The sequence below is a fragment of the Nothobranchius furzeri genome, chromosome 11, assembly GCF_043380555.1.
Source record: "Nothobranchius furzeri strain GRZ-AD chromosome 11, NfurGRZ-RIMD1, whole genome shotgun sequence".
NCBI classification, from domain to species: Eukaryota; Metazoa; Chordata; class Actinopteri; order Cyprinodontiformes; family Nothobranchiidae; genus Nothobranchius; species Nothobranchius furzeri.
The window spans coordinates 54,038,080-54,061,487 of NC_091751.1; the positions used below are offsets into that span (position 1 = coordinate 54,038,080).

The 23,408-nt window shown below is 40.6% G+C and overlaps 1 protein-coding gene across 4 annotated transcripts in view; it reads left to right on the top strand.

Moving 5' to 3' along the window:
- tnr (tenascin R (restrictin, janusin)) overlaps window positions 1-23,408 on the top strand; it is a 240,954-nt gene that overhangs the window by 200,420 nt on the left and 17,126 nt on the right. For all 4 annotated transcript variants that reach the window (XM_070541686.1, XM_070541689.1, XM_070541688.1 and 1 more), the window contains 3 exons: window positions 5,831-5,974; window positions 19,052-19,182; window positions 22,551-22,683. In XM_070541686.1, coding sequence (XP_070397787.1) covers window positions 5,831-5,974; window positions 19,052-19,182; window positions 22,551-22,683 — 408 coding nt within the window. The remainder of the gene's footprint in view (window positions 1-5,830; window positions 5,975-19,051; window positions 19,183-22,550; window positions 22,684-23,408) is intronic.

A 23,408-nucleotide genomic window follows, 5' to 3' on the forward strand; every position in this document is an offset into this window, starting at 1 on the left:
GAACGTTTAATTCTCCCGTGACTGGAGGAGTGAAAAGATGCACAGCAAGCGTTTTATTTGTGGACGGAAATGACAGGAAACGTGGGTTTAGAGGTGGGGAGCGCATGAAGAGGTGGGAGAATGAGAGACAAATATGTCCGTGTTAAAAATCTCTTATATACACAAAAAACACAATATAAACACACTATCTTGGACCGATACATGACAGGATACCACAGAACAGCGCTAAGCCCTCTGTTGTCCTACCGGGCAATTGCTTTGCAATGCTCTCCAGGAGACGGAGAAGTATGAGAGCAAAATGCTTCCGTCAATCTGTGCGTGTCTGTCCCTTGCAGAGCTGACGGAGAAGCATAAACCAGGCTTTAGACCTTTGCCTAAGATGTTGTAAGCACTAAGATATCAATATATTCCTATATATAAAGGTGTATATGTATTAAGGTGTCCTAGAATTCAAAGCAATATTTCTCATGTTGTTGTTTAACTTATGCAGCTTGGGGTGTCAAATGTAGCATACCAAAAAGCATATGATATCCGACCTGGTTTCCTTTGCTAAGTAGTAATGAAGAAATGGATTTTTCTAAGAAGCATTGGCTTTACATGTCATACGCAACACATACAGCCTTGCATTTGCAAGTCTCAACCCACTTTAGCATTGATAATATGTTAAAAGCATTGGCCATGGCACTGGTAACCTCTGTTAGCTAGTTAACAATGCTAACTCGAGCTACTGACAATGCTAGCCCAAAGTACTGCAAGCTCTAGCCCAAGCTACTGCTAGTGGACTGGAGACGGCGTCGACCACGGGACTGGAGACGGCGTTGACCCCTGGACTGGAGGGGACGTCGACCTCTGGACTGGAGGGGACGTTGACCTCTGGACTGGAGGGGACGTCGACCTCTGGACTGGATGGAACGTCGACCTCTGGACTGGAGGGAACGCCGACCTCTAGACACAAGGGAGCGTCGACCTCTGGACACGAGGGAGCGTCGACCTCTGGACACGAGGGAGAGTCGACCTCTGGACACGAGGGATTGTGGACCTCTGGACACGAAGGAGCGTCGACCTTTGGACACGAAGGAGCGTCGACCTCTGGACACGAAGGAGCGTCGACCTCTTGACATGAAGGAATGTCGACCTCTGAATACGATGGAGCATCGACCTCTGGATACGAAGGAGTGTCGACCTCTGGACTGGAAAGAGCGTCGACCTCTGGACTGGAAAGAGCGTCGACCTCTGGACTGAAAAGAGCGTCGACCTCTGGACTGGAAAGAGCATCGACCTCTGGACTGGAGAGAGCGTCGACCTCTGGACTGGAGAGAGCGTCGACCTCTGGACTGGAGAGAGCGTCGACGTCAGGACTGGAAAGGGCGTCGACCACAGGACTGGAAGGGGCGTCAACTTCAGGACTGGGGGTGTCGACCTCTATCGACTTCTGGTCCGGAGGCGTCGACTTTTGTTCCGGGGGCGTCGATTTCTGGTCCGTCGACTTCTGGACCGTCAACTTCTGGTCCGGGGGCGTCGGCTTCTGGACCGTCGGCTTCTGGACCGTCGACTTCTGGACCGTCAACTTCTGGACCGTCGACTTCTGGTCCGGGGGCGTCGGCTTCTGGACCGTCGACTTCTGGACCGTCGGCTTCTGGACTGTCGACTTTTGGACCGTCGACTTCTGGTCCGGGGGCGTCGACTTCTGGTCCGGGGGTGTTGACTTCTGGTCCGGGGGCGTCGACTTCTGGTCCGGGGGCGTTGGCTTCTGGACCGTCGATTTCTGGACCATTGACTTCTGGTCCGGGGGCGTCGGCTTCTGGACCGCCAGCTTCTGGAGTGGAGGAGGAGTTGCTACAGACGGGACTGCTTGGACAGGCTGGACCGGATGCGGTGCAACCTCTGGACCACCGCTGGAACTGGATGTGGTGCACCCACCGGGACCACCGCTGGAACAGGAGCTGACTGAACTGGTGGTGCTGGAAACTGGGAGAGCAGGGAGGATAGATTGTCCAGCTGGAGCTCCTGGAGACTGAGGCTCTGATGGAGTTGGGCCAGCTCAGCTCGGAGACCGGCGAGCTCTGCTGGGTGGACTGCAGGTTCGATCCTTTGGCCAAGAGATGAGGGAGCTGCAGACTGGACCGGAAACTTCTGGTAATTTGGGGAGGATAGGGTGTCCAGCTGGAACTCCTGGAGGCTGACGAGCTGACGGACCCGGCCAAGCTCCGCCTGGAGGCCGGCGAGCTCTGTCAGCTGGGCTGTAGGCGTGGTCCCTCCGCCTCCACATGACGGAGGCGCTGATTGGACCGGAGACAGAACTGCTGGTCTGACTGGGGGCGGGTCCAAGCTGGCGCACCGAGCCGGAGCTGCAGCAAACTCGCGGCTCTGTCCTGGGACTAGGGGTGACGGTGGAGCCCGGCATCCTTCCCAACGCCGTGGGCCAGCTCCGGGGGAGCACACAGCCAGTCTGGTGCCCACGTAGCAGGAGCGGTCTAGCTGTGTCTCCTGGTCCAACCTCACATCTAGCTCCGGGAGGGCGGAGGGGATCGTCGCAACCGGGGTTCGGTGATGGCGTCTGCGGCGAGACGAGGCCAGAGGAGGAGAAGCCAGCCAGTGATCTGCGGTTAAAAACTGGAGCAAACACTCCCAAGGAAGAACCTCCCTGCAGGATCCTTTACAGGGTTGGCTCAGTCTGTCACAACGTGCCGGTGAGTGAGGCAGATACAAGGATCCACATGCGGGTGAGGGAAGCAGGCAGGCAGACAAACCAGAATGAGTTTAGAGTCTTTAATCATGAACACACGCTGGACAATGAAATAATGAGCCAACCAGACAAAATGGACTAACAGGGTTGAAATACAGGAGGAGCTGGGACCTTGGGTGATTGGGAGACGAGAGGCAGGCGGGAGCAATTAACATGGACACAGGACTAAACAGAATGGGGAGACAGGACAGAGTGTGACACACGGAAAACCGAACCGGTCTCTACAAAAGTTTTAAACCAGCAGTATCATTCTACTTTTCTCCCAGTTAGACTAACAATGTTGTATATATTTTTATTAAGATGACAATTTAATCAGGCTGTCTTATAGTCATAAGTGTTTTATTTTATTTTGGTTTTACTTTGACTGCTTTTTCACTAGTTTTCCGTCCAGGGCTTTATCCTGACTGTGACAAAAGATGTTTTTTAAAAGGAAGACAAACTAACAAGTTTCAGGTCTAAAAATATGTTCATCAGTCTGTGTTCTTTATTTTTATTTATTCATACAGAAATCGAATGGGAACACTTGCTTTTATAAATAGTTAGTTACAAATAAAACATTAAATTTAAGTAACTTTGTTTTCTGTGTTGCCACAAATCATTTTTTGAATATTACTAACAAATTAGAGCGATACTAGATAACTTTTTCATATTTTAAAATTATTTTTTTGAGCCAGTATGTGCTAAAATAACCCTTTACGGGGTTAATGAAAAGTCACTCAGAGCCCCACCGCCCATTACTGCACGTGCAACTTCAGAGTGGTGGGCTGTGGAAAATTGAGCTGACATGCCTGGCACCACTGTCTGATTCCAGCACTTTCCTGCATGTTTTAGATCATGAACATAGCTGATCTGTTTTATGAACTGATCCTGTAGACACTAATGAAGGCTGAGGAGACATTTCACCAATTGTATTAAGGTGATTAAGGTTAGATTAATGACGAATGCACTGAGAGGAGATAATCGTTCATTTTCGTTTAACCACAGTAAATTAGTAATGGACACTAGGGGGTGCTAAAATCAAGGAACACTGCCTAAAGCCTCATAGATCACTGTAAAATGATTTAAAACCAGTAAATTGAAGAGTAAATGATGAGAAAGCAGCCGCATTCTGAAGGAAAAACTCTGTGAGACCAGAACAATTAACTAAGACATTTAAGAAATTACCGTATTTTCACAATCATAAGGCGCACCTAAAAGTCTTAAATTTTCTCCAAAATGTATGCCGCTCCCTATGGTGCGGTGCACCTATTGTGTTGTTGTGAGACGCAAATGAACTCGGAGCTCGCTGTCATTCCGGGAGGCTTGACAAAGGAACTCCAACCGCTGGAAATTGGCATGAACAGGGCGTTCAAAGTAAGGCTGCGAACGGCGTGGGAGCGATGGATGGATGGATGGAACGAGACAGACTCTGACTGTGACGAGAGAGAATCTGGCGTGTTTGACTGTACTCTAGCCCAGTTGTTCTTATCAGATACAGAAGATGAAGACTTTGATGGATTTGATGATTAATTAATAGCACCCAAATAAAGCACAACCAAACTCATATGTGCTCCTGCTGCCTTTTTTTAATAAAACACAATTGAAATCACACTATTTTCTTATGCCTATTAATAACACACATATGATTTTGTTCATGTGGAAAGTTTATGTGGTTAAATCCACCAACTACCGGTAAGCACATTCTGAACTTCAACACAGCGCATCAGTGCATAAGAAGAGCACGAGCCATCAGCGCACACAATCAGGAAGTGCACATGCGCTCTAAACCAGGTCTGAACCAGGACTAGACCAGTAAAGTGAAACATGCTTTTGGCTGTTTATAATTTTCACAATGTCTGGTTTGCACTGATATGTTCCGAGTCCCGAGCCCGCACAGATGTTTTACCGCTACGTTTTACCGTGCCCGCGCCCTATAACCCGGTGCGCGCTGTGCCCTATAACACGGTGCACCCTATGGCCGTGAAAATACGTTACAAGAACATCTGGAGTTTTGGATAGAAAATATAGAGGAATGAGGGGAAACTTTTGCACAGCATTGCATTCATACATTGTTTACAACAGACAGGACCAACATGCTTCATTTCTATTCATGTACAATTTCATCATCAATAGACACTAAAGAAATTGGCATTGTTCTTTTTTAAAATAACTTTGATATCCTCCTGTTTTATATAACTATGATGCTTTATAAAAGGAATTAATTAAGTTAGATTCTTTCTGTGAGCCACAGGAAGCCACAATACTCAAAACTATCAATCAATCAATCAATCAGTCAGATTTTATTTATAAAGCGCTTTTCAAAGAAAGTGCTACTCAAAGTGCTTTACAAAATGACCCCAAATTCCCATAACAGTTAAAAACATTAACAGACATATGCAAACACACACATAAACAGACACAGACACAGACACACACACACACACACACACACACACACACACACACACACACACACACACACATCAGTAAAAAATTATATTCGGCTGAGTCCAGATGTGCCAAGTAAGGTAAGGCAAGGAAATGCCATCAGAGGAGCCGTCTGACCCGGCAGCATCAGGTCTTCCACACTGAGTCAGGGCGCTTAGAGGAGGGGGAGCATAGACCCCCACCTCCACTTAACTTAAACAGTATCGATAGAGTGCCCAGGAAGCAACATTACATTAATTGTCTTCTGTTTTTTCTGTTGCCGTCTTACAACCATGCACCAAAATCTAATTTTTTCTGTTATTTTTCAGACTAACTAAATAAATAAAACTAGTGATTACATTTCCAATCATCTTCATTTAATCAAGATTGCTGTAGTTGCCATGGCGACACACTGGCCTAATGCAAGGGAAGAGCAGATCAGAAGTGCTTTTTGACCACGCACATTAAGTAATTACAGAGTCATGGTAACATTTCAGGCCAAAATATGTATTTTTCTTCAAAGATTTCTTTGTTCAGAAGTAAAATTCATGTAAAAATCCAGTAAATGAGCGGGATACTCCAGAGTTGGATTTGAATCTTATACAATGCATTTAATAAAAAATAACTGACTGATGTATATGCATGTACAATTGAGGATGTTTTGATTTGGTTTTCCAGTAACAGCTGATACCTTTCTGGTGGAAGGCAACAAGCAGGAACACCAGCTGTCCAACCTCAAACCGAGTACATCCTACTCCGTAGCCCTGTACGCTACCAAAGGACCCCTCACAAGTGGCACCGTCATCACAAACCTTCAAACACGTATGTATTTCTTTTATTCACCCCGTCTCAGCGCAGTGGGGGACCCATAGCCTCGGTTGTTAGTGCTGTAGAGTCCCAGCAGGACACTCATCCGATCCTGTAGTAATCCTTACCGTGTCGAATTCAGATGTTCACGCGGTATTTGCAGCATTTTTTTTTTCTTTTTGCAGATGTGTAATTGAATTTACAACAAAAACATCTTGTGGAAATGAGGACTTGTACTGTTCTTATTTATAACCAACAGCTAAATGTGGACATTGCATCAAACATGCAGGGATGTGATTAATCAGAATGATGCCTTTTACAATATTTACATAGGAACCAGCTGTCTCCTTTGCAAGTGTACAAAAACAAATTATGGATAGATGACCGGTGAACCAAAGATGCATTTTTGTTCTCTCAACATTTATAAAAACTGGAGTCTGGTCTGAAATGACCCTGCCAGTAACAGATAACAGGTGTGCTACAGATAAGTCGTTTTTTTTTTTTTTTATTGTTGGGAAATATTACGAAGTCTCATTCCTGAAGTGATTAGTTTGGTTTTTTCACTGCTTTGCAACTAAATAAAGAGCACATTTTTCACTTGTGTTGAGATCAAGTATGCTGTAACAGATTGCACTTTCAAGATAACGCACGTCTGTTTTATTCATATAGTTTGTTGCAACATTTGGTACAAAAGGACATGAATCAAAGTACTTTTGTCTATAATTGCTGATTAATGAAGTTGTACTATAACAACTATACCAACATAAATGCTCTGTAAACATTTAAGACTTTCTAACATTCTTATTTTCTATTTGAACCAATGAATGGTTACAGCTCTGCTTTAGTGCAAATTGCTAGCAAGGTAAGTGAATTTAAATAAAAAATTTTTTACTTCTATCTAAAGCAGCATCTTTATTGAGAGAAAAGAAATCGAGGAAGTGATTGTTCTACTTTAAAATAGCTGCAGCCTTGTAAACTTAGCTTTTTTCTTGAGTTCTTGCAAAAAAAAAGTCAGCAGAAGAGTTTAAATCCCCCAAGGTGCACCAGGGCTACATGTCCTGCTCTGCAGCATTGATGCATTACTCAGGACAGAAAGACGCTCTGACAAACCATGTGAGCTTGGATGTGATACTTTAAAATCATAAATGAGGTTTAGAAGGATAATATTTACCTCCAAGCGTGTAAATGATGATCATTAAATAACTCAAATAGTACTCTAGGTTCCTCTAAGGTTTAAACAGATGGTGTGATAGATGTGCAAGGTTTCCCAGGTGCTTAAATTAAATAGTAAAAGTGGTAATTGGCCTGTATTTTATATAGCACATTCTAGAGTCCTAGAACCCCCAAGGGGCTTTACAACAAACACATGCGCGCGTGCGCACACACACACACACACACACACACACTCACACTCCCTGGTGATGATGAACTACAACGTAGCCACAGCTATCCTGCAACGCACTGGTGCCACCGGTCCCTCCGCCCACCAGCAATAGGAAATGTGGGTCGAATACCTTGCCCAACGACACACCAGCAGCATTCTCTGCCGGGAGCTGTGATCGATCCAGCAACCCTCCAATTACTGGACAACCTGCCCTACCTTCCGAGCTACTGCTGCCCCAATTAACAAGAAAACACAGTTTAAGCTAGTTAATGTTACATCATAGAATGACAATAAGGTTGTAGACCTCTTTTTAGGGTTAGGTCAAATTAAATTTAATACATATATTATTTAGTGGGATATTTTTCATTATATTGAATTCATTATTTTTATTTCTTAAATAAGAATTCTAAAGAAAATACGTAAGGTAGTTGACCAGAGAAGAATAAAGCAGAAATTGCCACTTGTTGCTTTTTCTCATTCATAGCTTTATCAACAATCTTTCCATTAAGCATTTAACAACAACATTGTGAAAGGCCATTATTAAAATTAGTTCATTAAGATCGATAATGCATTTTTTATTCACTGTGATGTTTTGGCTACTCTGCGCTAATCCGACCTGCTGATTGATTGCATTTGTCACTGGATGTGTCTGTTTGCTTTTGTTAATCGTTCAAAACTTTCAACAATATATATATATATTTTTAAACCATTAGGCCACACATTTAATTATTGCACGGCATTTCTGCATTTATATTTTGAGGTTATAATAAATAAAAGATTAACATGGCGGGGGTCTTTTTTTCACGTCTTTTTTTGATCAATGTGACCCATAACAACATCTGAGCAAATACCAGTGATTTATGTCTAAGTTAAAAGGTCAGCGGAAGTTGTATCTGTAAAGGTTTAGCTCTCCCTCTCAGGAGTAGATGGCATTTTGACAAAACAGCATAGAGTAGAAAGAAAAGAAGAAGGAAAAAGGGATGCGTCTCATCCTTTCTGTTTTATTATTTATTTATTTTTTGGGTTGTGTTGAGGTTCTTTGCTGATCCCCAACCTTCTTCATGACAGCTGGGAGTGGGTTTGTTGTCTAACCTCCATAACTCGAGAGCTGAACAGAGAGAGAGAGAATAAGACAGCATGCACTCCCAAAGGTTGATATTTAAACTCTACGGGTGGAAAGTAACAGAATTTGCTGCAGGTCTTTCCATAAGCCTGTAGAATGGAGTAACAGCAGGTTTTCCCTCTGACTTTCTTGATAGGTTCTTGGTGAGGTGATGAAGCGGTAGAAATCCTTCCTTTGGGCAAATCAACACAGCATTCCCACAAATCTGTTCACCAGATACACGGTTTTGTTGTTATAGATCAATATTCTTTGTCTTGTCTGTCGATTTAGTACAGTATGGAGAACTACGAGCTTCGATTTGTGCTGATAATGCTTTTTCACTATGTCAAAGAACACTTTCAGACTTCTTTTGCCTAATTGACAATGTGTTATGCTTCAAACTCATCATTATATTGATTAAAAGAAGTTTCTACTCATTGGTATGCATATGAGTAATCAGCAGTAGCCTATTCCTGTAATCTCCTGCTGTTTGACTGCTTTACAATGAGTGGTGAGGTCTGTGTAAGTGTCTTTGTTTCAAGGCAAAAGTCTAGTTAAACACAATGTCTGGATCAGGAGGATTCAGTTCAGCTGTGCTCCTCAGGCTGGCAGTCCTGATTCTTGTGAGATTTGGTTTGGTGCAGTGGTGAACAGTTTTACAACACATCTGCTGTAAAATGTAATCAGAGCGTAGTATTTTCCTTTTTTCTTGGTTTGCAGTTTTTTTCCACAGACTGTTGGGATATGTTTGAAATAAATTCATCCATCAATTTTCGGCCGCTTATCCGGGGTCGAGTTGCGGGGGCAGCAGCCTACGTAGGGAGGCCCAGACTTCCCTTTCCCCAGCCACTTGGGCCAGATACTTCGGGGGAATCCTAAGGCGTTCCGTGGCCAGAAATGAGACATAGTCCCTCCAGTGTATCTTGGGTCTTCCCTTAGGTCTCCTCCCAGTTGGACGTGCCTAGAAAACCTTACCAGGGAGGCGTCCAGGAGGCGTCCTAACTTGATGCCCGAGCCACCTCATTTGACTCCTCTCGATGTGGAGGAGCAGCGGGTCTACTCCAAGCCCCTCCCTGATTACCGAGCTTCTCATCCTATCTCTAAGGGAGAGCCCAGCCACTCTGCGGAGAATACTCCTTTCAGCAATTTAGTATCCACAAACTCATTTTTTCAGTCACCACCCAAAGCTCGTGACCATAGCTGAGTGTTGAAACGTAGATCAACCGGTATCAATCAATCAATCAATTTTATTTGTAGAGCACCTTCCACAACGTTATCAGAAGCCCAAGGTGCTGAACAGCATCATCATAAAAACATTCCCAGTATCTGGGCATAAAAGCAAGATAAAAACATAAAATTATAAAATAAGCAAGCAATCTTACAAATACAGAGAGGTAACGGAATGAGACTAATCAATTAAAAACAAATGTTGGACAAAATAACATCAAGCTCTCTCTTCACCACGATGGATCAGTGCAATGCCCGCATCGCTGCAGGCGCAGCACCAATCCACCCATTGATTTTGCATTCCGTCTTTCCCTTACTCGTGAACAAGACCCAGAGATACTCAAACTCCTTCACTTGAGGCAGGAGCTCATCCCTGATCCGGAGTAGGCATTCTACCCTTTTTCAAACTCAAAACAAATGCAACAATTTAAATAAAGTTTCAAACAAGTTACTCACAACTGTGCCACATGCAGGATGCTTCTCTCAGTATCGGTTCTATCTTACAACGTTTAGTCTGATTTTTTTCCCCCTGGGGCCTTTCATTCTGACGTTGTTTATTCAAAAGTTTGATGGGTTTTTGAACTAAACCTGATGCTTGTTTCTCTTTGATCTAATGTCTGAAAGCATTTGGTCTGATGAAAGTAAGTACAATCTATAAATACATCACAAGGTGTTGTACAACAAAGATAAAGTTAGGACAAAACATGTAAACAAATAAAATGTATCAGAATAAATCAACACTAAATAAAGCCAGTGAAGAGAGTACATAATCTGAGCTATTTGAGTATGCCTGTTAGATTTTGTTAGGAGTCTGGCTGCTGTGTTTTTAATGGCTTGAAGGCCTGAGAGGGAAAATTAAACTAATAAAAAGAGTATTTTGATTGTCTAAATTCAATGAGACAATGGCATGGATTATTTTTTTCTTTTTTTCATATCTGCAGTTGAAACTATTTTACGTGAATTGAAGCTTAAATATCAAGTTTACTTAGAAACCATTTTTACTTGTAATTTTTTAAATATCATCAGTCAGTCTGAGATTAACATGCAGGCTAAACAAGACAACAGAATTCTACTCTAGATTCTACATTAGCCGCCGATAGAAAATCAACAGGGAATTGCACATCAGCTTATTGACTCATCCAACTTGTCTCGCTTGGCTTGTGGAGGCTGTGTTAATTCAACATCCAGGAGAAAGCAGAGCTTTTCTCGGCTGGTAGAAGCTAATCATTAGCGTTAGTAACCCCACAACATGGCAAAACTATTTCAGGCTTCTGTTATTTGCAGAGATAAAACATCAATTTGACAGAGCAAACAGTGTCATTGGTAGAGTTGCATTGCTGTTAGCCAATCAGAGACAAGGTGTCCAAATATCAGGAAATACAGTAAGGCCCCCAAAACCTCCCATCTTCTGCTCCCTTTTGATCTGACTTACTTCTAGTTCTTGAAACAGTAGTGCCAGTGCTTTTTCCCCACAGTGATCAACTCCTAAGGTATTATTTAGTACTAGAGACCAGAGCAAATGTATTGAAAAAACATATGAGCTTGGTTTTGAATCAAAGATAACTCTTAGATCTCATATTGGGCTTGGCTGGTGAACAAAAGGAAGAAACTGCATGTTTGAGTTTAGGATGAGGTTCTGGAGGTGCAACCATCAGTGTTTCTGCCTTGTTGGGAGTCAGAACAAGAGAGTTGCTGAACAACCTTGTCTGGGACAAGGGTGGTCAGCTTGTCAAATTGGTGGAATTTGAAGGACATAAACACCTGGATGTTATCAGCAAATTAGTGAAATGAGATGTCAGGTTATGAATGAAAGATGGTAGCAAAAAGAAGGATACAGAAAGAAGAGAATAGATGTCCCAGAACTAAGCCTTGTGGGGTGCCACAAATAAGTGGAGCAGTGTTTGAGGAAATAGTTTCTGTCTTCGAAGAAACTGTTTTGTTGGAAAAATGAAAAGAAAGCTAGTCTTATGCAAGGCCAGAGATACGAGCCAGAACATTCGGCTTTTTCCTTAAGGTGAGTCAAAAACTGCACTAAGGTCAAGCAGGGTCATGACAGATCATTTTGACTGACAATGCTTTTCTGAGACTTGGGAATGTCCTAAAATGTAAACTGCATTTCTTGTTAAACAAAGGACAAATATCTTTAAAATAAATAAAAATAAAAAAAGTTTTTTTAAAGGTGACTGTATCTCTAATTTTTTTTCCTTGAAGATATTTCTCTTCTCATATGAGGAGATTTCAGATAAGAAAAGCAATTTCTTCAAAATAACAAGAAAATAAGTATGGTTATTTACAAAAGAAAATATTTAAGCTAGCATCTCACTGGGCTTTGAACACTTGCAAACAAATGTCTAACAAACTTTTGTGAAGATGTTGACATTTCTTGAAATGTTTGCAAGGGTTTTCATTCTCACCTTCATTACACTGGAATTTTGAGCATTTAGCAAAAATTCAGAAGATACATTTTCCACCCAAATTGCCGAAAGTGCAGGTTTCTCCAGCCTTTCAGTTTCCCAAATTGTTAATGATTGAAGAGGAACAAGAACATCTGACGTTCTGTGTGCAACATGAGAAAAATAACACTGATAATGAGAAGGATTTGAAAACAGATTAATACACTATTAAGATAGTTTGTGACTTAGGGATTTTTGCACAAATATTGCACTTTATTTACAGTTTCACCAGTGAAAAAGACCGAAACCCAACCCAAAGATTCAGCTGCCTCAGTCTGACTTGAAACGGAACATATATTTTTATCTTCTTCAAATTTGCTTCCTGAAGGAAGCGCTAAGTGACTTATTGTCAAAGCACATTCAGTTTGTAAGCAGGGTGATACAAGTGTTTATTTGACCATTATGCCGCCATTTCATATTCATCCAGATCACATTTCTCTACCTTTGATTTTATGTCAGAAAAACAAATGAATCTCATGCATCATCCAGACATTAGCATTCACTTGCAAACAGGCATGGCGATATCACTTCAGAAAGAATCGCTTTCTCCTTCTTTTGTTGACACAACAAACTGCAGCACATGTGATACTTTCCATCTGCTATTCCATGATTGTGTTTATTCTTCTCTTGTAAAATTGTTTTGCATGTGTTAATGAATCATTAGATGTTGCCAAATCAATTCATCTCAATTTCTTTGTTCAAACCTTCTCGTCAGGAAAGAGGGCGTTAGAGCTGCCGGGAGCAGCGCTGACACCTGCTCACCTGCTCGCTGTGCAAAGGTGTAATTGGAGGAGGGTAGAAGAGACAAAGACAAGGTGCCAGAGGATGAAGAGAAAGAATAAATAAAGATGGCTGTCCACATGATTCACCATCTGCCTTCATTTAGACAAACATTTGAAAAGAACAAAAAATATCCCCTCGGGCACATTTAAATGATTTGGACACATGTTACATAAGATTAAAACAAAGAGGAGGTGGATGGAGGTTTGAAAGGTGAAAAAACAGAAATGCGACTAAAAATATTACAGAGCAGAGGTTGAATTAGCCTGAGTTAGATGCAAACTTAGTTAATTAATAGATCAAACATGCAGAAATGAGATGAAGAGATTGAAATAAAAGCATCTCTTATGACTTCAGCAGAATCTGTGATGAGCCCCAGGTATTTTGAAATCTTATACCTGAGCCTTCTGCTCTTTTTGACTAAATCTTTGTCACCTTCTCGATTTGTCTATTTCTGTTGAGCTGAATAAAAGCCCCCTGCGTCTGTGAGGAGGCTTTCAACGTGGGCTCGTGCTGTTAATTAAAGAGCTGTCATTGATCGTTCCCTACAAACTCAAGAAATGAACCCATCAAATTGTGGGTAGTCTGTGTTTGTGAATTTCTTCTATATTTGCAGACTTTAATGAGCCCTTCAAGTTCTTTAGAAGAGTTCAAGCTGGGATACATAGTTTAAAAATTCTGCAGGTTCTGCAACATTCACTTTTTGGAGGTTTAGACCATGTTATATATATATATATATATATATATATATATATATATATATATATATATATATATATATATATATATATATATATATATATATATTTGGCTTCACCCATACATTTTTCTGTCTCACAATGGTCTGCTCCTCCCCATCCATGTCATGGTCTGCGTCTGTGTCTTCCCCATGTGTCTCCTTATGTCCTCCATCCCTCTCTGGATTCCCTTTTGTGTTCTCAGCGCCCTCATGTGTCCTTTATCTGCATCTCTGTTGTGTGTCTTAAGTTGTAGCCCCAGCCTCTTGTTCCCCAGTTCATTGTATGTGTGTATGAGTTTGTGTGTGTCCGTATGTGTATGTGTTTGTGTGAGTTCTTCCCTTAGTCTTTCGGTTTAGTTTTGTGTTTTATATAGTGTCAGGTTTATCTGCCCTCCACTGGTTCTCTTCCCCATCCAGATAATTGCTGTCACCTGCCTTTCCTCCAGCCTCACTCCACACACCTGCTTCCTGTTTCCCTAATTGCTCCTCCCTGTCTATATAAGCCCTCCTTGTCTCATTGTTCTTGTCGGTCCATTGTTGTTTGTCAGCGTTATTTGTTCTGCCATTCTGCTCGTTCCTCTTGTGTTTTTTTGACTCCCTGGATTTTTGGATTTTGGCTCCCTGCCTTTTGGATTTATTTTTGTTCTTCCTCCAAATAAAGGATTTTTACTTACATACCCACTCCTGTCTCTTGTCATCCTGGGTTCTGCATCTTGGGTCCTAACCTCCTGCTCCTAAACGTGACAATCCAGGATGTTCTCAAGACCTCGGAGTTCTTCCTTGCCTGGACTGCAAACACTAATGCCCACTCTGTCTGAGTAGCTAACAGATAATGTAGTCTCCACATTTGTGAGGAACTGCTTTCTTTCTTATTTATTCTGCACTTTAAATAATGCTTAAACCCCCAAAATTGATTTTTACCTGTGAGAGAACAGGAACCCTGTCCAGCCATCATGAAGAAGAGATTATTCAGCAGAAATTATTAGATGTTATCTTCAGGAGCTCTCAAAACCGAGCCAGAATGTGACGGTGATTTCACAGACTTCTTGTTAAACCACCACCAACACCGAAGTGAGGTTTCAGATGGTTTGCTTGTTCAAACCAGTGCCAATCAAACGTTAAAACCAGCTGATGAACAGGCCAGAGCAGTAATTAAACCAAAACGAATTGCTAGCTCACTGGTATAAAGTTATGCGGGTGAGCATCAAGGATGGACTGGTGGCTCTCGTGTCTGGGGCCAGGTGTTCTAATCCGATGTGGCTCACTTCTAGTTACTGAAACAAGCACATCGGAGCTTTTTTTCCCCAGAGTGTGACTTACAAGCCATTCATCCTTACTAGAGACCACTGCAAATGTATTGAATAAACGAGTGAACCACACCTTAAATCCTTTATTTAGAAACAGGATGTATTTGTGTCTTCTTAAACTGTGTATGTCGGACTGCTCCGATGACTGACTTAGCTTTACACTGAAAAAAAAAACAACACATTTTTGGATTGTTAAATGTCACTCAATAAAATAATCTAAAATGTGACTAAATATATTACAGACAGAAATAAATAAATGAGTTAATTCTACCTATTTTATTTAATTAACAAATCTAATCCAAACGTAATGAGTTAAACTTACTCAAAAATATTGGTTCATTACTGATGGATTACCTATTTTATTTAATTAAAAAATAGAACAATTGTACATGTTGGCCAGAATAGCTGTTCACAGTTCCATGCTGTATTTGCTTTCCATTTCAAATATTCATGTATCTAGAGTTACAGAAGCCCTTAAATTTTGAGGGAACATTTTCAGCATGTCTACAACAAATCTTGAGCAACAGTGAATGCAAGTTCAGTTCAGCTTTTGTAAACTAGAAATATCATATTTGTATTGTTTTTGTTTGAATACATTCCTACTCATACCAGCATTACTTTGGACATCAGTATAGCTCAGAAGGTAAAGGTGGTCCAGTAAGCAGAAGGTTGCAGGATTGATCCCACCTCTGGCATGTGTGTCCAATTTAGTTTGTTATTTTCTAGCTTAGAAAATTAGGTAATATTTACTAATGACTGTCCGTTAGATTTCACCCAATTCTTTTAGGTAATTCTAAACTTTGAAAATAAGGTACTATTTACAAACATATATGGGGTAGAAATTAACTAAGAAAATTGTGTACAAATTGTTACCTCAATTTTATTGGGCAGCTTCTATAGGTTGCTTTTTACAGTGTAAGTATAATAGATCCCACCCCACGACCAAGCTCTGTCTTTGGGTTGTGGCCAGATTATATATTCACATATGTAAAAAGACTCGCCAGGCTAATGAACCACAGCATTAAAGTAATGGAAAGTACAAAACATAGTAAAAAAAAAAAAGCTAGAGAGTGAATCAGATCAACAGAAAACTTATATCTTCGCCACAACATCTTTAGATTTCACAGCACACAAAGAGCTGCTCTGTATTTGTTTCAGAGCTCCCGCCTCCTTCACACTGAGCTGATGATGTGACCCAGAGTCATGATGTAACTCCAGGAAACAGATTTTCTGAATAGAAAGTCGTTTTTTCTCCTCATGCTGTAAAATGAGGTTGCAGCTTGTCAATGCTTCTGTTACCTTGTTGATAGATCAGATGACAACTCAAAAAAAAAGAGGCTGATGTAAGTAGGGGAAATGGAGGTAAGAATCTTTTTTTTTTGTGCTTTAAGTATCAACAAAAGAATTATAATCAAGGCGTGTTCTAAGCTGTGCAGGAACTCCGAATATACATGAATGATGTGTATTGTGTAGTAAAACTTGGGTGGGCTTGATGATCAAGAGTTTGAGTGCTTGTGAGGCTGTGATATCTCTCTGACTAAACATGGAAAAGTGCCTCGCTGCTCTTTTTACTCAGCCCTGTGGGGATTTAGGATTACTGACTTGAAGATATAAGCCATCTCAAAAACATATGCTGCAGCTTTTGTACAAGAATAAATGTGTTGCTTGTTTTTGACACCACCAGCTAAATAATAGATATAATACCATCCATCCATCCATTTTCCGAACCCGCTTGTCCACGTGGTATTGGGGGGGGGGGGGGGGGGGGGTGCCTGTCACCTATCTCCAGCAGTCAATGGGCAACAGGGCTACACCCTGGACAGAGTGCCAGTCCATCGCAGGGCTACACAGAGACACACAGGACAAACAATCGCACACACGTACACACTCACACCTAAGGACAATTTGGACAGACCAATCAATCTAACAGTCATGTTTTTGGACTGTGGGAGGAAGCCGGAGTACGCAGAGTGAACCCACGCACAGGGAGAACATGCAAACTCCATGCAGAAAGATCCCAGGCGGGGAAGCGAACCCAGGATGTTCTTGCTGCAATGCAACAGCTCTAACCACTGCGCCACCGCTCAGCTAAATATAATACCCATTTACAAAATTATCAGAATCAACTTTATTGTAATTGAACAAGCACCCTGGCACAAGGCAATTTGACTTCACAGCACAACCCTAACCCATAGTTAAAACACATGGTTAAAACAGGTTCACATGGGAAAAGATGAGAGAAATGGAGGTGTCAGCGGGGAGAGAAGAAGGAGAAAAACAGGCCTCCTCACCTTGCCTCACCACAGGAAAAGTTGGAGTTCAAGAAAAAAAAACTCAAACATAAAAGCACATATTCAGACAATAACATAAAACCACAAGTGGTGGGTGGGGGGACGGGGCTCCCCTTTGCACCAGAATGGTTCAAACACATCTAGCGCATACAGAAGTATATTTATTTTTATTCTAAATGCTTTATGATTTTATGACTAAAATGTGTTGTTTAAAACCAGCCTCAATTAAAACACATCTGCTAGTTGTCAACATTTTGCTATATTAGACTTTAATTCAATTCAATTCAAGTTTATTTATATAGCGCCAAATCACGACAAGAGTCGTCTCAAGGCACTTCACATAATAAACATTCCAATTCACAGTTCATTAAGCCAATCAGAAATAATGTGTCCTATATAAGGAACCCAGCAAATTGCATCAAGTCACTGACTAGTGCCAGTGACTATACAGCAAACCTCATACTTTAGAGTAGCAGGTTTTGATAGGTTACATGAAAAGTCAAATTTGAAAGAGGAGGACCAATGTGCTGAGTAATAAATTGTAGACTTACAGTAAGTTTCACATAAAAGACTATTTCTGCACTATGAAAAGTGTGAATAAGTTCACTCATTCGTCACACTATTTTTGTCATTTCAATCACCAGCTTTGGTAGTTTAGGAAGCAGAAACATTTTGGAATATAACTCTTCAAAGATGACCGTCAGTGGTGTTATAGATCATAGATTTATCGTGTCTTAACATTTATCTTTAAGACTAATTAATATCTCACTCCCAGATTACATTATTGAGATGGGGACTGTTGTTGTACTTCATTTAATTGCTAAATTCATAAAGACATGAGGCTACCAAAAAAAAACTCATAACTGTTTTCTAATTACTCTACATTGGCCTGTCCTCATAGTTTGGTTTTACCATCCTGGAGGTTTATGAGGCTTAATTTCTGGGTTGTAAATGTTTCGACGGTAGAAATAAGTTTAACGACTACATTTGCTCTGATTGCAGAGCTTCTTGCTGGATTGTGCTGTTTACTAAAAGTGAAAAACTAATTTAGAATGAGAACACATTAGCTTAGTGCTGTGTGCACAAACAGATTTATCATCTCAGAAAACATTACATACAATAATTAATGCAATAGAATCAAACAAATAGGCTTCAAAAGGACAAAATGCAAAAAAATAAACATTTTACTTACTGTGTGCTTTTTATATTTGTTGCACAGATTTTTTTTCTCATGAGAAGTTTAAAAGTCGTTGAAGTCATTGAACATGTTAAATATCCAAATCCAATTCTTATTTTCTTCTAAAAACACTATTTTAAAAAAGTACCTTTTTATTTGAGCAGCAAGCTTGAATTTTGTTGATTTTTGTTGATTTCATGTGAAATGCTATTTAAACTTTGCTCTCTTCCTACCAAAGAGCTTCGTGTTTTGATTTTTTTTATGTTTTTAGTGCAAAATCTAACTAATAAAACCTTAAATGAAGATTCAGTTTCAGTCAAGTGTTTTAGTTATAGGGGTGCTCAAGTGCTTACGTACTTGTATACTATGTATGATGGTTCTTAGACATTCTATAAACTGTTTATTTTTACACAGTTTGTTTTGGTCTAATCACCTCACTGTAAACAAACTGACCTACAGAAGTCTTAAACAGAAGAATGAATAACAATTTTGCTAACAATGAAACCGTATGCTGCACACAAACAAATGTACCTTCCAGTGGCGCTATTAGTACCAACATCTCTTGATCTGAACCAACTCTACTGAATGTAAAATCAATCGCTCTCTCTTTCTTTCTTTTTTTTATTGGGTAGCCATGGATGCACCTGTGAACCTGACTGCCAGTGAAGTCAACCACCGCAGCGCTCTCATTTCCTGGCAACCACCGGTCGCAGAGATTGACAACTACATGCTCACCTACAAGACACCTGATGGCAGCCGTAAGGTAAGAAACTTGTTCTCTGATTTTACTCGCACTAACTCTTGTTTTACACATGTTCACAGCTGTTAACATCCAAAAACAAAGGGGATAACTTAAAAATTCGGCACAATCTGTGCAGCAATCAGCAAAAATGTCTATGAACAGAAACCAGGTTTTGCTAATGGTACATGACATTATTACCAGTAAGTAAAATGCAAATATAATTATTTTGATATTTTGCCACTTCAGGCTTTAGGCTTTATCTTTCAGTCTGGTAATCCCCTCCAAGTGCTTGCAGACACTCTCGCTCACAGATTGCTGCACACACGAGGGAGCCACACAGTGAAATTGCCCGTCCTGCAGAGGTATTACTTTAATGAGCCTCAGTAGACATTGTTTATTTTGATTGAGGGTTTTGATGTGGCAGAGTAATGGTAATGAGTACATTAGTAAGAGATGTGTGCTCAGAATACACACACACGCGCACACACACACACACACACACACACACGCTCAAGCGCGTCTCTCAAACACACATTATTATTCTGACCTTGTGTGTGCTCCATCGATGTGTGTTTCACCATCGGGTGTCACTAATGTTCAATAAATATGAAGGTAACATTTTAAATCATCACGTTTTAAGCATTTCAGTTTCAAAAACAATCAGAATTTCTTGTTGTCTGCCTTTTTGTCATTTTAGAGTAATTTCTTCCAAACAAACCTTTATAGCATGAATTATCATCTAATGTAACACGTCGTAGTCTTAACATCCCTGTGAATGCTTTTATTAAAACAGAAATTAACTTGCCATTTTGAGCCCTGCCAACCATATCAGTGTAATTCACAAGCATGGTTCAGATACGTATAAAAATACATAAACATTTGATTCAATTCTTGTGTGTGACGATAGGTTTTGTCTTTGTTAGTCCTGCAGTGTAAACACTCACAAGTGGTACCCCAAAAGAAATCTTGAGCAGGGTGTTTTGTTTTTAGTTTTTCCAAAAAAAAAGTCTTTTGCAGGATAAAAACTCATCTAAATAATTGGATCCGGTTGGAAAAAGAGGTACGCTCCTTTTAGTTGAAAGAACCTTCAAGCCAGCAGACACCTGCTACTGTGAGAGTAGTAAAATTATTTGGTGTTAATTGGTGACAATCGGTAATACCTGCCGCTGCAAGGATTTAAACGAGGAAAATCTAAGCCACAACTATAAATGAAAATCTGTTTCCTGAGTATTCTAGCATTGCTCTTTGGAAACAGGAGAGCACATATGGTAATGCTACAGGCCTTCGAAGGGTCTGTGTGCAGGGAACAACAAGAATGGTCATGACATGTTGTCTGTTGACAGGCAGGTTCTTGTCTGACTTATCAACAGAAAGTCAAACATTTCACATTTTGCTCAGTTTCACAGTTATTCCTTCCTAAAACTTCTCAATAATGATCTCAGTCAGAGCAAACAAAGCTTGGTGTTCACCAGAAGCAGTTTGTTAAATAAAACAGCAGCCTGGTACCACATCCCTGCTGCTGGACTCACTCTGCAGATAGTTAATAAATTACTCAAGCTCTAATAAAATTCACTTGATTAAGTTTAGAGCCTGGTGAGTCTTACTTATGATTATAACTGCAAATCCACATCTGTCCAAAGCTGTTAGGGTTTTGTTTTCGACTCCAGAGCGTTTGCTCAGTTTTCTCCTCCAATCGGCTTTACTCTCAAGCTGACTTAAACACACCTTTAGAGATTCTCATATTTTCTGTAAAAAAAACGGTCTCATCTTTTCCTGTTCTTGATACCCTGAAAACAGCTAATTAAATAATTAGAAAAATACCTCAGATGTGATATTCAATTTTGTTTTATAGTTTACTCAAATGATTGCTGCCATAAGCAGCCTGAACAATTCCTACACTGCTTATCCTCAGAGCATCCCTGACAACAGCATCCATAGATTAAAGTGCTCCTCATGTGATTTTCCTCCTGATTTGCTGCCTGTACTTGAGTCTAGCTTATGTGAACATTTGGCCGAGCTGTTATCGGCTCTCCTGCAGCATCGGTAAGCCCTGCAGCTGCTCGGCCAGCTTCTCCTCTCACCGAGATAATAGACTTTAATAATTTACACAAATTAGTTGTGAGATTAATTTTCTATCAGGCTGACATTTAGCAAGACTTTTGTAAATGCATGTATAACTGTTGGTTTTTTGTGTGCCTGCAATGATAAAGATCTCAAGCAAGGCTGAGTGGTGCACACCCGGCAAAACGTCCAAACACTTAACCGCACCTACACAATCAATACAAAGGGCACGAAGGTACGTATTAGCCTTGATAAGAGTGGGCTGTTGAGACCCAATAAATATCTCGACCCTGAAAGCCCATCGGGAGAATGTCAGCTCCTCTGAGAGAGAGAGAGAGAGAGAGAGAGAGAGAGAGAGAGAGAGAGAGAGAGAGAGAGAGAGAGAGAGAGAGAGAGAGAGAGAGAGAGAGAGAGAGAGAGAGAGAGAGAGAGAGAGAGATCGTTTACTGGCTGTTTCTCTGCATTATTCACACAGACACATTGCCTGCAAATGTTATTTTTCCCCCCAAAGCTGGCTGCATATTTCATTCCATTTTTACATTTAATGTGTATTCAGGCTAAACTGTAACACAAACTCAAAGATACAGACGTATGCATAAACACGTTTCTATTCTGCACCTTCATTTATGAGACGTCCTACAAAGAGTCTGTCGAATGTTTAGACTCCTGGACGAGCTCGGTGAGGTGGGTTTGGGAAAATGAGAGAAACGTTTCAGAGCCACAAGTTCTTCACTAAAAATAGAAATGTTTGTTTCTGGGATGCTTGCAGCTCCTTCTCGGCTGTCCAAGAAGTCTTTTTATCTGGTTTACTCTGTCTGCTGTAGTTGGCACCCCCCCCCCCCCCCCCCCCCCCGCTCTCATAAATCTACACCTTCCTTTTTTTTTTGCATTTCACTTTTCTGATTTATTTTTGTTTTATTATTTTTTTTCCTTCTGCTCGTACTCTATCTCCTGAAGCGTAAATTTGTTTTAACGCTGGTGGAGGTGTAAATTCTTGTCGAGTTCTTGTAAATTGACCTAATTTGCTTTTTTAAGTTGCTCTAAATACACAGCACCTATTTGCGTTGCCATGAGAACATTTTGCCACTTGAAACTAAAAGCACACCATTTGGATTCTCCCTATAAAACAGCTTAAAAGTTTTTTTTTCTGTTGCCTTTGCACTTTTTTTTAATTCACAAGCTCAGTGTCTCATCAGTATCTTACAGAATTAATTTTTTACCCTCAGGGTTCTGCAGAATGCACATGCAATTATTAGTTATGCAAAGCAAATTATTTTTGTTCTTCTTTTGTAAATGTGTTCATGAATCTGGTCCTGATTGTGCACCAGGAGCTGATTCTTGATGCAGAGGACACCTGGATTCGTTTGGAGGGACTAGCTGAGATAACAGAGTACACCGTCAAGCTGCAGGCTGCAAGAGGACTCGATACCAGCGCTGTGGTTTCTACCACCTTCACCACAGGTTTAAGATTTACAATAGCATTAGTTAAAGATTGAGAATGTTCCAAATCCCAGAGAGTTTGTTATGGACAACAGAAAATAAGCTTCACGATAACTGTCCCCCAAAAACACAAATTATTTCATTACCTGATATGTAGCTTCAGAGTTTTAGAGTGAGGCTGCATTTTACACATGGCAGCGTGCTCCAATCTCTGACAAATTCACAATGTACTCAGTGTAAATTTTTTACTTGTATATTTTTCTTGTGGTTTTATTCTTTAAAATAGAAAAAAAAACTGCAAGCAAACCAAAATGTTTCCCTACAAATGTCATGAGAATGCTCAGTGAGATTTGTATGGACACTAGATGAGGACAGCTCATTAACTCAATCGTGCTGATTGAGTTAATGAGCTGTCCTCATCTTGCCTTTTCTCTAAAATTTGTATTGGTGTTGTCGGCACAATAGCCAACCACTCTATCCATCAAACTGAATACAGATAGGCACGGGCAAGCTTCATCACAAAGAAGAGTTGAGTTCTCACCTGGTAGATTTATTTCAATTCAATTTTATTTATATAGCGCCAAATCACAACAAGAGTCATCTCAAGGCACTTCACAAAATAAACATTCCAATTCAGGTCAGTTCATTAAGCCAATCAGAAATAATGTTTCCTATATAAGGAACCCAGCAAATTGCATCAAGTCACTGACTAGTGTCAGTGACTATACAGCAATCCTCATACTAAG